The sequence below is a fragment of the Gadus macrocephalus genome, chromosome 14 (genome assembly GCF_031168955.1).
Source record: "Gadus macrocephalus chromosome 14, ASM3116895v1".
NCBI classification, from domain to species: domain Eukaryota; kingdom Metazoa; phylum Chordata; class Actinopteri; order Gadiformes; family Gadidae; genus Gadus; species Gadus macrocephalus.
The window spans coordinates 18,122,047-18,137,713 of NC_082395.1; the positions used below are offsets into that span (position 1 = coordinate 18,122,047).

General features: G+C 45.4%; 1 protein-coding gene across 1 annotated transcript; it reads right to left on the minus strand.

The window, feature by feature from the left end:
* Nucleotides 1-1,786: 1,786 nt before the first annotated feature.
* On the minus strand, nucleotides 1,787-13,354 carry map1aa (microtubule-associated protein 1Aa). Its single transcript, XM_060070857.1, has 3 exons — nucleotides 5,312-13,354; nucleotides 4,822-5,051; nucleotides 1,787-4,601 (listed from the first exon to the last, which is right to left on the minus strand). Exons 1-3 carry the CDS (start codon nucleotides 13,197-13,199, stop codon nucleotides 4,446-4,448), a joined length of 8,274 nt encoding a protein of 2,757 aa, XP_059926840.1. The 5' UTR covers nucleotides 13,200-13,354; the 3' UTR covers nucleotides 1,787-4,445.
* Between the last annotated feature and the right edge of the window lie 2,313 nt (nucleotides 13,355-15,667).

A 15,667-nucleotide genomic window follows, 5' to 3' on the forward strand; every position in this document is an offset into this window, starting at 1 on the left:
TGGGGGGAAATTTAATGTTTCATGGCTTTTTAGTTTGCAATAAAGATGAATGATCAACTGTTTGAAATGTAGGCTAATCGGTGCCAACCATTAATTAAAAAAAAGAATTAGGCCTGTTGATTGCCTATTTTTTTATGATTAAAAAAACAAACCACCCCCCACCCCCCCCCCCCCCCCCCCCGCCCCCTCTGGTAAGCAAGTGGGTTGTGACCTTTCTATAGTTACATTTGATATGTTGTCATGTCTATCAATGTGTGGAGTTATATGTTGTCTTCTACACTTCTGTGCTAGCCTGCTCACCTGTTGCTATGGCAGATTTGGCTAGATGCCCATAGACCCTTTTCACAGAAGCATTGATGTATGACTAAAGACGTTTTTCTTTCCCCACATAACACTTATTATGGTTCTGATACTTGTATGTACAAGGAAGGTAGGTAGGATACTTATCATCATTAGCAGTACTGTGCTCTGGTACAAAAAGTGGCGGACCTATAATTAGTCCTATGAAAACCTGTGAAGGGTCCCCTTATCGACCGATAAGGGGAGGAATCGTGTCACCGCAGAGGTTATTTCTATGGATGGCGGGTAGCATTACAATATGGGAGATGTTCTCGGACGCAGTCAGAATCAGTACTGTGGTTGAGCATCAGCCCATTCCAATATCCGTAAACCAATGAAATGTCATATGAATATAATGCATAAATATGTAAGTAGATATAGACAAATTACATTTATCAACTTTCCTATGTTTGCCCTATACATGCTGCACTAACTCTCAATGACTGTCTGGACAAGTTTAAAGTCCAGGACAAATTTGCTTGTGTTTGGTAGCCTGGCACTACACAGCACAGACTGCTACCACAGCGGTGCGATGCTGTTCCTGCTCCAGTCTGGTCACGTGACTCAGGAGATGATGTCATGGTCATGCCCATTCAGTCTGTGCCAGAAGCCATTCAGCAGCTCCCTGATTATGTGCCAGCCCATGAAAGAAGAGATTGTACTGCGTGCCCTGCATCAAGAAAATCGACTTTAGGCAATTGTCCATACTCCTTACTCCATGCCTAATAATCATGTCTTCAAATTAAGGTTGTGGCATGATGTTTAAAGATGTATAATTTTGGATGTAAAAATTAAACACGAATGAACTTAATAAATAACTATCATCTACATTAGTGCAGACAGGGTGTACCTGTCTATATAGTCAAATATGTTTGAAGTTAAGTGTATTATGAGTTGCTATAGTAAGATGTATACTTTGTATTTGTGTATACGTGAAGCCAGCTTGTTTAATGAAAGTAATTGAATAATGATACATCTGTTTACCACTGAAAAAATTAACACAGCAATCATTCCCCCTTAATAAATGTACTTTATTGGTTTACCACATTTTCCTGTTTACAATTAATCATTTTCTTTCAGGCTTTTTTTTAAGAGATACATAAGAATATTGCACTTAAACCAGGAAATGAAAGGAAAGCTATGTTACAGGAAAAGATGGAAAGGGACCACAATGCATATGTGTAAAGCCACAGCACAACCAGGCCACAGAAGCCCTTCTCAGTACCACATAGTTAGTTTCTTAAATATACATCTTTTTTTTTTTTAATAACATTTTTCTATGTAAGTCGGTTTTCTTTAAAGCTATTACAAGAACCCAAAATCACACATGCACATACAAGCAGGTCTTACGGTTAACCAACAGGCCTAGCGTTAACAGCGGGATCCAGATGTGGGGTTGAGTTGGATACGTTTGATATGACAGAAGAAAAAATGCTTATTCTTGAGCTTGTTTTTTTTTTCCTTTCTTTTTTTAACCCAAAACTAAAACAGATGAATCTGTGTGAGGTTATAGATATGGTGCAGGTTATTATGTATTGACGGAGGGATCCGAGTCCCTCCACCTGGCAGTCTGTACGTTTGTGCGGTTATGCTACGCTATAATATAATTGATTATGTCACCTTTAGCTTAGAATAAGTGTGTAATTGAGATGAATGTGCACCATCTATATTTCTCTCTAAATGCAGAAGCCATATTTAGCTGCCACCACCCACACATTAAGGTTACAATCATCCGATAGATGCTGTTTGTTATGTAATTTGTAGAGTTGAAAGACCAATGAATCAAAAGCACTCATAGTGTGAGGAGCCATCACACTAATGACACAAGAATGCCCAATGTGGATTTTCTACAGTGAGCATAGTGTTCCTAAACTCCAGTGCCATGTTTCTTTGCAGGTGATAATTGGACTTGTGCTCGGGGTTGCACCATGTGATGCACAGTAACCAAGGCAACCAAGAGATCAGAGTCCTCCGGTTGGAGGATGTAAAGGTAATCTGCTTCTACACATTCAACTGAGGCCACTGAACATCCTCATCTTGTTTTTGCATGGTATGACCAAAGGAACCTCAGTTTAAAATCTGTCTGAACATGATGTTTAACAGTATATTGTTTGATACAACTGGGTGTCCTTTTGCTTTGAATGTGGAAGAGATGACATGCTCCGGGGTAGAGTTTTGGATTGCAAATACGGGTTGTAGGAATTGCACTGAATTATTTAATATTTCCAGGCGAGGCTTGTGGTTTAAGTTTTTAAGGTTTGTTTGCTCTTAAGTTGCCATTGAAGCTTGATAAAAATCAATTTTTCTTCCACAAAAACTTTAAAATAGAATCAATATCAAATCAGGAGACATCACACATAATACAGTGTTAAAATTGTAACCTGTTAATAAAAACACACCAAGTGATAACTATGTTTTCCAAAGATAACCATCTTAAAAAGGCCTGTTTAGAGTTCCAGTACATTAAAGACAAATGCATACAGATAAGAGAATGAAAAATCATCAATTTGATTAAGTTTTCCGTTATTCAATTGTAGGATAGAGCAACAGCACAACTGATCATATGTGAACAATGATACTTTCAGCCTCAGATTTGCCTTAGTTTTGCACATTGGTCTGTGTTTTAAATAATTTTATATTTGTGCTTCTTTGCAAATTGTCGCGATAGGAATGAAAGACCCTTTGATTAGAATTTTTTATTTTCTGCCAAAAGGTGCAATCAAGTATAATTAGAATGTGCAAAACAAAGCAGTTGAGACTTTTTGTGTAGCAGTTTTTCTACAGACTCTGACTGACACAAGAGGCCAGCTCACCAAGCCTTTAACACAGGCCAATCAATGAACTGTGGTGACGGCTTTCAAAAATCTGACATTCCATAGCCAATTGTGTTTCTCTAACCCCATACACCAGGGCAGAAAGGCACATGTGGGTGACTTTCTAATCGAATCCAACCATTGCCCAATCCAAAACTCTGTCACTCATTCCTCAAACAGCACACAACTATACCAGGCACAACTATCCGCCAACTCCCGTCAGAGCCACATGTTCCTATTGCTTCACATGAAATACAATCTTCCCCAGTCCTTTACAGAACTTTCACATTAAGGTCACCCACTCTCACCATAGCAGAGTTCATCAAGAAAACTTTTGAAATGTTCAATAAATAGAGACGTTAATATGTGGTGTTTTTAAATATTTTACAGTGTAACAATGCCGACCCTGTTGCCTACATCTTTTCATGTTGTTACTCAATATCCTGCCCTTCACTACAAAAACATCCACTGCAAGGATATGTTAACCCTAATGTCAATCGAAAAAAACAAAGCCAAGACAACATAAACAACATTAACAAAGCCAAGACTACTAAATAGTTATTTTTACCTGTAAGAAAACGGATAACTATGGACCCATCTAGTTCATGAAAGAACCTACTGCAATTATCTATGAAAGACGTATCAAAAAGACAGCTGGAGTCTACTTGGATCAATATCTGTTACTATGACAACAGTAGGCACAAAGCAGTACAGTTGGACTAGTATTGTTTTAGATGACATACAGACACATCTGTAAATGGTACCAAAAACCAATATAAATCAGAAACTTATAATAGCTGATGGCATAAATATAATTTGATTTACAGATTTTGTTGCTAATTATTCTACAAATTAACTTAGTAAAATAAAGTGTGCTTTGATTCATTAGTGAGAAAGACAAAGAAACAGTACAGAACCACTATATGATATAAGGCAAAATATTTTTTTTGTTCCATGTTCCATCCTTGGGTCAAATTAGCATGATTGTTTAGCGATTTCTTCCATGGGAACTGCTACCACACAACAAGGATGAAAAAGACGAATATATGCAATGATGTGGTCGACAGCGTTGTCTTAGGAGCACCCCAGCGATACCAATATAAACAAGAACCAAATTTTAGTAAGAGCTGGACAGACCGGTTGTCCGACCTGCCAAAGCAGAGACAGGTTATGTATAACGGGGTATAACAGGGACATACAAAGAGAGAGAGAGAGAGAGAGAGAGAGACACAGAGAGAGAGAGAGAGAGAGAGAGAGAGAGAGAGAGAGAGAGAGAGAGAGAGAGAGATGGCCTTAAAACTCAATCTTGCATGCCGGGAAGGACTCGTCCTGCATGACCACAGTGCTGCTGGAGGCCAGCACCATGATGTTGAGCTCCTGCTGCCTCTCGTGGGTCTGCTGGTACCACTCCCGGGTCACCTCCGTGTCGTGGGTTGGGATCAGTGTCACCTGAGGGAGAGGAGGTAGAGGACAGGGGGGGGGGGGGGGGGTCGTGTTCAGGGATCTTGTCTCGGGGACTGTCAGCAACAAGATATGTTTTTGCGTAAAAATTAAAAAAAGATTCTCGGATCCCATTATAATCCCCTGGATTTAAAATATCTTACTACTAGTACTACTTCTACTACCACTGCTACTACTTCTTCTACATAAGATGCTCGTGCAAAATTACCTGCAGGTTTGATCCCCACTGGGCCTTCCCATCGAGCAGCGCATCCAAGACATCTCGGCTAGGCTCTGCACTGCTTGAATCATTGCCACTGACAACGTAGTATGAGGATCGAACGCGCTTGAAGAACTCTTGGTCGATGTTCTTGGCACTGCAGTGGTTGGGAATGTAGGCCAAGTCCACATAAATGGGCATACCAGTGGTGGGGGTGGCTGAGCCTGACTTCAGAGAGCCTGCACCGGAAGAAGCAAACAGAGCAGTTAATGGTTGTTGGTGACATTCTCATTGATTATTTTCATACCAGGAGAAAAACAGGTGCAGCTCATACAGTTAAATCGATTCTATTTGTTTTTAGTTATGCCAGTGCAGAACTATTTTGTACAAACTAGCAAAGTCAATTTAGTTGCCAATGCTTGTTCTCCAGTACGCTTAAATTAAACAGATCCCTGCATAATGTTACACGGTTTAAATTAGTTAAACAAATGCTGCTCACCGGAGCTGCTCTTGACACCGTTGGTGGTTGCCTTTCCAGGGTTGTAGCTTGACCTGGAGAGGTCGTCATCCTTGGATCCCTGTCCGTCTGACAAACGAGACATCCTGGAGCTCTTGTCTGCCTCTTTCTTCTTTAGGGACAAAGTGTGAGGGGACGAGGTCTGCTTAAGGGGCATGGGGGACTTCTTACGTCTGGCAGGGGAAGCTGACTTGGTCTTGCCAGAGGTCTTCTTAAGGCCTTTGGGTTTGGCCTCTTTCTTTGTGAGGCCTTCGGAGGCCAGAGCATCTGGATCCACCATGCAGACATCAGGGTGAGGGGGACGTGGGTGAGGGTCCATGAAGGGGGTAGGAGGAGGGTCACGGCTGCCGGCGGTGGGAGAGCGCTGGCTGCCTCCTGCCATAGCGGTGGCCTTGTCCCTAGGCAGGTACACAGCATCGTCATCTGAGTCCATGTTGCAGTCTCCAGGGAGTGAAGGGCATTCTTCAGTGCCGCCAGGGACATCTGAGTCAGACTGAGAGGCCAAAGACTCGCTGACTGAAGTCGGCGGGGTGTCCTCGGTAGCCAGGGCCAGCCCCATGGACATGGTACCAGGTTGGTACATAGCGGCTGTTTCCTGGCTCTGTGACGGATGATGCGACGACTGTCGGTTGGCCCTTCTCTTGACTGACAGATCGTGCTCAATGCCCTCCTGGGATTGGTCACTCCTGCATCCCTGTTCGTCATCCTCCTCCTCGCTGGACATGTGCTTCATGCAGGGGTTGATGAAGGACGGCGAGAGGTCCCCTTTGCGCTGCCTCTGCTCCGAGGCGGAGTAGCCTGGGGAGCTGCGACTGACGTAAGAGGAGGCCGCCCCCATCTGTGTCTCACCCTCGGCCTCGTCCTGGTCGCTGTCCTCGTCGTCGTCTTCCATCCCGCCCTGGCTACACTCCTCAGTGTAGAACGGAGAGCGGAATGCCTGGTCGGTAGAGGAGAGGGAGAGAGGACGGGCGGGTCGTTCTGGTTCCGTCTCACGCTCCTCTTCGAATTCATCCTCATGGCGGTAATGTGGAGGCGAATCTCCGGGAACCATTCCGATCTGAGGCTTGGGCATCTCCCAATCGTACGTACCCCTGTAGCTAGCGGAGCTGGGGGCCGTGGCCCCGGACGCCGCTGCTGCAGGGGTGACAGGAGAGCTCATGCTGACCTCTGTGGGTCCATTGGCTGTGTCAGGCTTGCTTATATCAAATGGTGAGGGCTTGTAAGAGCTTAGAACATCAGGGACCTTAGCACCTGAACTCATGGTGGGGAAACTTGTTTTTTCACTTGTTTTTTCAGAGAACGAGAGGGCACCGCTAAGGCCGTCAACGCACGGAGACTTCTGAGCGACCTCACGCACGTAGGCTTCCTCATCCTCTTCTTCCTCACTGCTATCTGTCTCCTCAAAGTAATGCTTGCTTGCTGTCTCCGGGCGAGGTGAGGAGGTGATGCCGAAAAGAGCAGCAGCGGCTGATTCTGTGTCTTTGGAGGGTGGTGGCGGCTGGCCGAATGCTCCTGCAGACGCCCCGAACCCACTAGCTGTCTCCAGCTTGGAGTCCTCAGACCAACCGGGTTTATAGAAGTACTCAGACTGAGGCGTCTTCTCTGTGAATCCATCCAAGCCTGTCTTACACTCCACTTTGTGGTCGTCAGCAAAGGCAGTGGAAGAGATTGAGGGAAAGCTCTTGACCTCCTGGAATGGGAGTGGTGACGAGCGAGCTTGGCTAGAGGTGGGCTCTGTTGTGGAGGTTGTGGTGGATAGGGCATTCATCTGTTTCTCAGACACTTCTAGATACTCATCCTTTGTGGCTCCAGAGCTGGAGAAGGGTGAGTCAATGCTTGGGGAGGGTTCGTCTTTAAAGGAAGAGTATTCAAACAGAGGCTCCGCTGTGGCAGGGGTCTCCAGATCCTCTCCAAACTGCCGGCTGGTGGACAGAGAGCCAGAGGTGGAGGAGGAGTAGCTGTAGGCAGAAGAGGAAGAGTAGGCAGGAGCTGCTGTAGAGGTGTACTGAAAGCTTGTGTCCAGAGAGGATTTTCCTACATGGTCCGGTGTCTTCTGTTTATCATAATCAGAATCTGATCTGTCGCTCTGGTAATAGCGATCCTCTGATTTTAGAGAGATGTCCATCTTTTCATTGTCTTTAATCTGACTGGATAGGCATGAGTCTTTATCTCCAATTCCATAGGAATATTGAAACCCAGTGGAGGAGCCAGAGAACCCTGTGGCTCCTACGTCTGTGGGCTTGCTGCTGAAGGATTGGGAAACGACTTTGGCCTTCTCTTCAGCCTTGAAGGGTGGGCAGGCACTGCTTTCGGTGGTGCTTGGTTTGCTCTGACTGTCATAACCATAGCCAGCCATGGAAACCATGAACTCAGTCCTTTTGGACTCTATCATTTGGCTGACTGGACTTTTGACGTCCTTCTCAGATTTTTCTTTGGCTCCTTTCTCATTATCTGAATCGCTGGCAGCTTCCTCATCTTCCTCCTCCTCTTCTTCCTCATCATCATCATCGTCATCATCAATAACTTCATCATCATCGTAATCCTCTTCATCTCTCGCTGTTGGTGAAGCAACCTTCTCGTAGTAGCTTGCGGTAGAGGATTTTTCTGACGCAAATGCTGTTTGGGAATATGCACCGGACTTCAGACTGTCACTGTGATCTTTGAAAGAGAGTGCCTCTTTTTCTGGTGACAGGGAAGTGGAAGAGGCCTCAGGCCTATCAGCCACAGAAGGAAAACGGGTATCTCTGCCATACTCGTATACTTCGGTTTCTTTCTTACTTTCAAAGTCTTTTACAGGGCTTTTGGCCTCAAGACCGTATGAGGTGGAGCGATTTTTTTCGTAAGAGCTGATATATTCCTCTTCCTCTGGCTTTATGTGGGGGGCTGTGGGCAGGCAGGGGGAGCCGTCCGATTCTTTCTTTGAATCCAAACTGCTTTTTACAGTGGCTCTCTCCATTGTCACAGAAGCCCCCTGTTTAGAGTCAAGCGTGCTTGGTTTGCAATCATAAATGTCACTATAGGAAAATGTCTTGCCATGCACATAGGGGGTATCTTGCCTCATGTCCCTTTCGGACCCCTTTTCTTTGCTCTCTCTCTCAGGGCAGTTATAGAGACTAAAATGAACACTTTTCTCCTGCTCTTGGATTTCAGTTTGGTCTGGTTTTTCTTTGCCGTCTTCTTTAGTAATATGTTGGATAGGATCAGCCGTTGAAGGCTTAGATCCTCCCCCACTTTGGAAACCATAATCTTCCTCATCATCCTCTTCCTCGTCTTCTTCATCTGAATACATCACATGGCGTTTGGGCTGTTCTTCAATGCCTTGTCTGTTTTTAGTTTTTTCCGAGTCCTTGACCTGTGAATAGTTCTTTGATTCTATGTCATACTCTTCTAAGAGTTCATTTTGCTCTTTTCCCTCCATAGGAGGCTTTGAGTCAGACAGGTCGTCATCGTCTAGGAACCTCCCCTCCTTCTCCTCCATGAGCCTTGCATTCACAACAGGCTGTAGGTCTTTCTTGACATAATAATCACCTTCATCCTCCTCTTCATCCTCAGAGTCCTCAGAGCCTTCTGATGTTGAGGGTTCATCTGAGAGACCAACGGCACTGTTGTCAGTTTTCGGAATGTCTGCACTTGGCTTGCTTAAAGTCTCAGCTGCATTTAGTTTGCCTAAAGTTTGAGCTTCATTTTCCTCCATCCTAAATGGCTTTTCCTCAGTTGGAGAGTAGCCACTGCTGGTGGGGATTGACGGTGTAGGAGAAGCAAGTTTCATGGTGCTGTCATCTGGACTTAGGCATCTTTCTAAACTTTCCTGCATGGAGCCAGAAACCAACCCTGTGGAAAATGATGAAGGCTGTGAAGGTGACTTCTTCTCATCCCAAGTTGCAGACTCTTTACTAAATGGAGCTTGTTTTGCTTCAGTCGCGACAGTCACCTGCATGAAGCCAGAAACTAATCCAGTCGACAATGATGAGGGTGGAGAAGGTGACTTCTTCTCATCCCACCTCTTTGACTCATCACTAAATGAAGCTTGTTTTGCTTCAGTCGCGAGAGTCTCCTGCATGAAGCCAGAAACAATTCCAGTTGCCAATGATGAGGGTGAAGGAGGTGACTTCTTTTCATCATACTGCATTGACTCTTTACTAAATGGATCTGGTTTTGCTTTGGTCGGGAAACTCTCCTGCACTAAGCCAGAAACAAATCCAGTAGACAATGATGAAAGAGGAGAAGGTGACTTCTTTTCATCATACTGCATGGACTCTTTAACGAATGGGTCTGGTTTGGCATGGGGCGTGACAGCCTCCTGCATGAAGTCAGAAATGAATCCAGTGGACAATGATGAGGGTGGAGAAGGCGACTTCTTTTCATCCCACCTCTTTGACTCGTCACTAAATGAAGCTTGTTTTGCTTCAGTAGGCCGTGTCGGAGAGGGCTCAGTGTCAGAGGAAGGAGGTGAAAACATAGTAGCTGGAGAGGATTTCTCCTTCTCCTGGAGCATCCCCGAAGCAGCCCTTTCATAGCCTTCATGAAGTTTACCGAGAGGAATGTCATGTCTCTGTGTCTCGTCACTAAAAGGATCTGGTTTTGCTTGGGTCATGACAGTCTGCTGCATGAAGCCAGACCCTAGCCCCTTGGAAAATAATGAAGGGGATGAAGGTGACTTCTTTCCATCCAACTGCATTGACTCTTTACTTAATGGATCTGGTTTTGCTTCAGTCTCCTGCATGAAGCCAGAAACAAATCCAGTAGACAATGATGAGGGTGGAGAAGGTGACTTCTTTTCTTCCAACTGCATGGACTCTTGACTAAATGGATCTGGTTTTACTTGGGTCGTGACACTCTCCTGCATGAAGCCAGAAACTATACCAGTGGACACCGATGAGGGTGGAGAAGGTGACTTTTCATCCCACCTCTTTGACTCGTCACTAAATGAAGCTTGTTTTGCTTCAGTGGGCCGTGTCGGAGAGGGCTCTGTGTCAGAGGAAGGAGGTGAAAACACAGTAGCTGAAGAGGATTTTTCCTTCTCCTGGAGCATCGCCGAAGCAGCCCTCTCGTAGCCTTCATGAAGTTTACCGAGAGGAATGTCAACATTGGGAGTCTGGTCCTCATCCTCATCTTCATCCTCATCTTCGTCCTCTTGGACTGGTTTGGCCTTCATATCTATAGCCTCCATCTCGGGAATAATTGGCTGGTACTCCTCAGAGGGAGGTGATTTGAAACATTTGTCTTCCTCCAGGGAGGAAGTGGGGGAGATAGTTCCTGCTGAGTGTAGATAATCTTTCCCATGGGTTGCCTCAGTGCGGGAGGGAATGCCGTTGATGGTGTCCAGGTGGAGTGAGCTCTTCCCAGTCTCCTCGGTCCGAGGTGCAGTCACTGATGCTATGGACTGGTCCTCTGCCATGGATGTGGGGAAGGAAGACAGTTTGTCGTACTCGGTGATCGAGGTGGCAGAGGAGATGTGCTCTTCCTCTGCCAGTGGAGCCGTGATGATGCTGGGAAATGCTGAAAGAACGGGGTCATGACTTACCATGAAGCCTTTGGGTTTAACGTCTTCCACCTTGGAGACAGTGGGGGTCTTTATCTCCTTCATGCCGTGCATGGAGTCAAACGTTCCTGGGACGTCAGGGACCGAAATGTTATAGGAGGCCGTGTCATACTGAAGCTGTGGCATCCTATCTTCTGTTTCTTCGTGAATCTCCTCATCAGAGATGGTCTGTTCTGTTTCGGAGTAACCAGGAATGGTCTCATCTTGGATCAACTGAAATGTTTCTGAGGCGGACATTGCTGTTGCTTTCCCAGCTGTGGCAATGGCCGAAAGGGGTTTCTGTTCAGTTGGCATGGTGCTCCACTCTTTTCCAGATTCCTTTCCTTTCTTTGCTTCCTCCGTTTTGTACTTGAACTCCTCATCGTCTTCTGTTCCCTCCAGGTCTGCTTTTTCAATAACATCACTCTCCTCCTCTGAGCTGTCGCTCCTCCTAGACGTGTCTTTGATGTCGGATTTTGTCAAGTTGTCATATCTTTCCATTTTATCCTCCTCACGCGTTCTATCTAACCCAACATTTTCTTCCTTCTTCACTATGTCAGAGATCGGTTCCGATGGCCCTTCATCGTTGCTTTCTTCTCCCTGTTGTGCTGTGTTGAGCGGCAGAGGGGATGTAGACTCTGTGTCTGGAGATGTTATTTTCTCATCAGTGAAGATTTTAGCATCTGTATAATCCGATCGCTGGGACATCATATCATTTTGTATAGGCTCACTCCGAAGAGTGGACAGCTCGTCCTTTTTAAGGGCTTTGAAGTCCTCAGTGAGGTCCTCAGGGGAGGAAAGGACGGACCGGTTTATTAAAGCTGCAGCAGCTTGTTCCGGGGCCTTTTTGGGGACCGCCTTTTTCTCCTCCATTTGCTCTTTGGCCGATTTATTTTTGTCCGTCTTGGGTTTAGTCTGAGTCTTTGCTTTGTGTAAAGTCTTCCGAACTTCAGGAGTAAGCGGCTTCAGGTCTGGTTTAGTGATTTTTCTTAGCTCAGGCTTGTTCGGGTCTTTCTTCTTATCCTCCTTGACCTTGGAGTCTTTTTTATCGTCTTTCTTCATGATGTTTTCCTTCTTGACTTCACGCTTCTCTTTCTTGACTTCTTTCTTCTCCATGTCTTTCTTTTCGTCCATCTTGGCAGTCTTTTCTTTCTTGATAACTTTGTCCTTGGCTACTTTCTTTTTCTCCAGTTTGGCTGCCTGGGGAGCTACCTCACTGTTCTTCTGCTGCTTGGTGGCTTTTGTACTAATGCTTTTGACTTTCTTCTCCTCTTTCTTCTCTACTTTGTTTTCTTTACTCAGGTCATTTTTGGACTCTTCTTGTCCACTGGTTTCTTTCTTGCTGGTCTTAGTGTGTGGTTTGGGGGAGGATTTCAGACTCTCTTTGCTATCGGTCCTTGATCTGATTTTAGTTTGTTTGATAATAGGAGGTGGTGCTCCAGAGGATATGTCTTTCTGAGTCGCCACTGGGTATCGCAGGAAGTCCAGGTGTTTCAGCTTCTCAAGCCCCTCAAAGATCTTGTTCTGTGATGCGTTTCCAGGGAACAACACACGCACAATCTTTTCTGTGGGACTGTGCGGAATCCAAACAATGAGGGCTGTGACTGAAGTTAAATAAGGGACAGAGATCTCTCCTTCTTTCCCATTGGACATCACAATGCCAGTCTTGGCCTTGCTGTTCCCAGCCCATTTCTGCATGAGGAACTGCATTTCTTTGCTCTCTTTGACAGGGTTCAGAACGTACATGTCTAGTTTCCCAACACCAAGTTTGTGGAAAAGAGTGATTGGTTCAATAGTGTTGCTGACGACCCTGAAGAGTGGTTCCGGCTTGATGCCGAGCGTGTTGAGGTACTGCAACGTAAGAGAGGCCTCCTCAATGCTGCGCTTTACCTTCGCTGTGGACTCAAGCATCCTCAGCTTCTCTGGGACATTGTAAAACACCACCCCGAGCTCGGGAGAGATCAGGTTCTTCATCCAGTCCCCATCGGAGTCGGATCCCTGTTGACGCTCCGCTTCCTGTTCGGCGATCTTCCTCTGGAGCAACCCGTTGATGCCCGGGAGGTTGTCCGCCCCGATGTGGGTGATCAGAACGGAGTCAATCCGGTCCAGGTGACGAACAAGCTTCCAGAAGCAGGACTTCCGGTCGGACCCGCCATCCACCAGGATGTTGAATCCATTCACAGCAAACAAGGCAGAGTCCCCCCTTCCACCTGGGAAGATGTAGCAGCACGGCTTAGACAGCTTCAGAAAGCCTCCAGAAGTAGGGGGCTCCAGTAGCTCGAATGGCGAGGAGACTGCATCCACTGCCTCTGCATTCTCATACTCCGCGAACTCCGTGCCTCCGTCCATGTCTGGATAGGTTAAGTGTTCTGGCAGTATTCCAGATGGCTCTGGAGCAACTGATGATCCTGGCTGACCAAGGAGCTCCAGCCCCTGACTCCCTGACTGGACACAGTAAGTCTTGGAAGCTGCCCTGAAGATGGACACCAGAGGATCTTGATCACCTTGGGAACATAAACAGAGGGAACAAAAAGTACATTTCATACAAGTGTATCAATAGCTACCTTTGTATGTTGTGCTACTCGAAAGATCTGTACACGATAACTGTAGAAAGGCTTACTTGCGGTAGAGACACAAACTCAGAGAAGTCTTTCCAGGTGAGGGCACCACCCTGCACCGACAGGTTGCGTCCCCTGCTTGAGCTCAGACCCCTCAGCACCAGTCACCTGAATCCAGTCGTTGATCACAGATCTGATCTGAATAAGGTGTTTGGGAGAACACACCTTCCATGAATTCACAGGTCAAGGACCTTCTATACTCTGGATATTCGATTTTGAATCACAAATATATAGATATATTCTTTTTTTAAAGGACAGTGCACATTAATCTATATTTTTGTGTTAGCCAGCAGGCTATTTTTCAAATGTAGTCCTTTGGCAAGATGTTAAGCTGGGCAAAGGATGGCTAAAAAGTAAATAAACATATTAAAGAATACACACAGCAACAGATAACAACAGTATAAAATGATGCCAATAGACTCCATTAAAACACATAAACATACAACCATTTATACGAACCATCATGGGTGAGACAGGAGAGCTACAACAATACATAGCAACAGACAACATGCACTGCATAAGCAATGTTTAAAATGGTATTTTCTGGGTGTATCTTACACATATGCATTTACATTATACCATACACAGTCACATACATATCACAAATATGTAATCATACAGATCGTTAACTTACAGTGGTTGTAACTTAAAGGGGGAAATGGCTTTGCATGATTACGCGACCTTCAACATCAGTCAGAATAGACAGCAGTGATTCGTATAAATCTTTATTGTCTTGGAACATGAAATCTTGACTCACCTCTAAAGCAGCACCTCAGAACGGTTCAATAACACCACTGTCTCAAGGACATCACTCTTAAGCTGAAGGTTTAGCAGGCCTGAAAACAGAAAGGCATAAACAACAGTCAATATCACAGGCAAATGCAATTGCCTTGGGGGATTCTTAGTCGCATAAATCTGACTTTAGATTACATGTTAGACAATCTGAAATCTGTGATAATTTTATTTTGCTTCATATTTACTACTTCCAATCAGGTTGCTGAAGGTGGGTATTTTGGACATAAATTGTAAAAAAAAAAAGAATGAGTGTCTGTTGAGATCTCCAATCCACCCTGTGTAGACAGGCCACTCTATCCCTATTAAAGTCCCCATCTAAAAGCTTCATCCACTCACGCCAATGAGTTTTCCTCTGTAGAATTTCTTGTAACGAAACAGGAAACAAGGCGTAACTCTGCCCCTTTAATTTTTGGTCTCAGGCTCTGTGCCGTTTCCCCCCAGAAGTGGTGCTATAACACAGTGGGACGGCTGGATCCAAGATTGGGGGGTTCAAGCTAATTTCTAACTGTAGATAGCAGTCATTGGACCACACCAAATACCAACGCAGGAGCTCTCGAGCTTATTTCCCTGTCATCGACCACCGAAGCCCTCTGATGGGTTGAATCCTGCCACTGCAACACTTCTTATAGAATCGCATCAATGATACAAAAACGAAGCTCTGTATTTGCCGTCTCTATGGAGCTGCTAATCAGCCTTCCTCCGCCAGGCGAGTTACACTGACCCAGTCCTGGCTGAGCGAGACGCATTGCAGCATTTCTGAGAGGGAGGGGAGAGAGAGAGCAAGAGAGAGTGAGAGAGAGAGAGAGAGAGAGAGAGAGAGAGAGAGAGAGAGACAGACAGAGAGAGACAGAGAGAGAGATAGAGAGACAGCCCAGTGCTACACATAGAGGAGAATGGCAATTGCAGATGGCAAACAACAGCATAATAAGCATGTGTGGCTGCTGCATCAGTTATCTGTATTTAGCATGACAAATGTTACTGGCAACCCCCCCCCCCCCCCATCTGGATATTGTGATGCAAGGGTATTACAGGGGGCTTGCATCTGCCCCCAGCCTGCTGACATACGGAGGCTAGGGCATTGAGGGACATAATTAAAGGCCAGAAGGGAAGAAGCGTGCCATTGTATGCAGAGGTGAAACGTATGGTCGAGAGATGTTTTACATGCACAAGGCAGGAATACAACATGCAGACAAACAGGCACAGTCATGGTCTGACACTTAATATTCTAATAGCTTTTTCAGCGTCTGACGCGTCAGCAACAGCATAAGCCAAAATTAGCTCAACAGACTATGCTTACAGAGTTCACATATTCTGGGCCAGTTACATCACATTGTGTTTTATAAGTCACTTCCTCCTGATATTAAACATAAATCCTCACAATTAAATTACATTCCGAAAATTGCA

What these genes read in the sequence shown, in the direction of transcription:
- map1aa (XM_060070857.1), bottom strand. Translation starts at nt 13,199, where the DNA reads ATGGACGGAGGCACGGAGTTCGCGGAGTATGAGAATGCAGAGGCAGTG. An exon ending in CGGTGTCAAGAGCAGCTCCG is followed by an intron (nt 5,052 to 5,311) that starts GTGAGCAGCATT and finishes CTTCCGGTGCAG; the next exon opens with GCTCTCTGAAGTCAGGCTCA. An exon ending in AGTGGGGATCAAACCTGCAG is followed by an intron (nt 4,602 to 4,821) that starts GTAATTTTGCAC and finishes CCTCTCCCTCAG; the next exon opens with GTGACACTGATCCCAACCCA.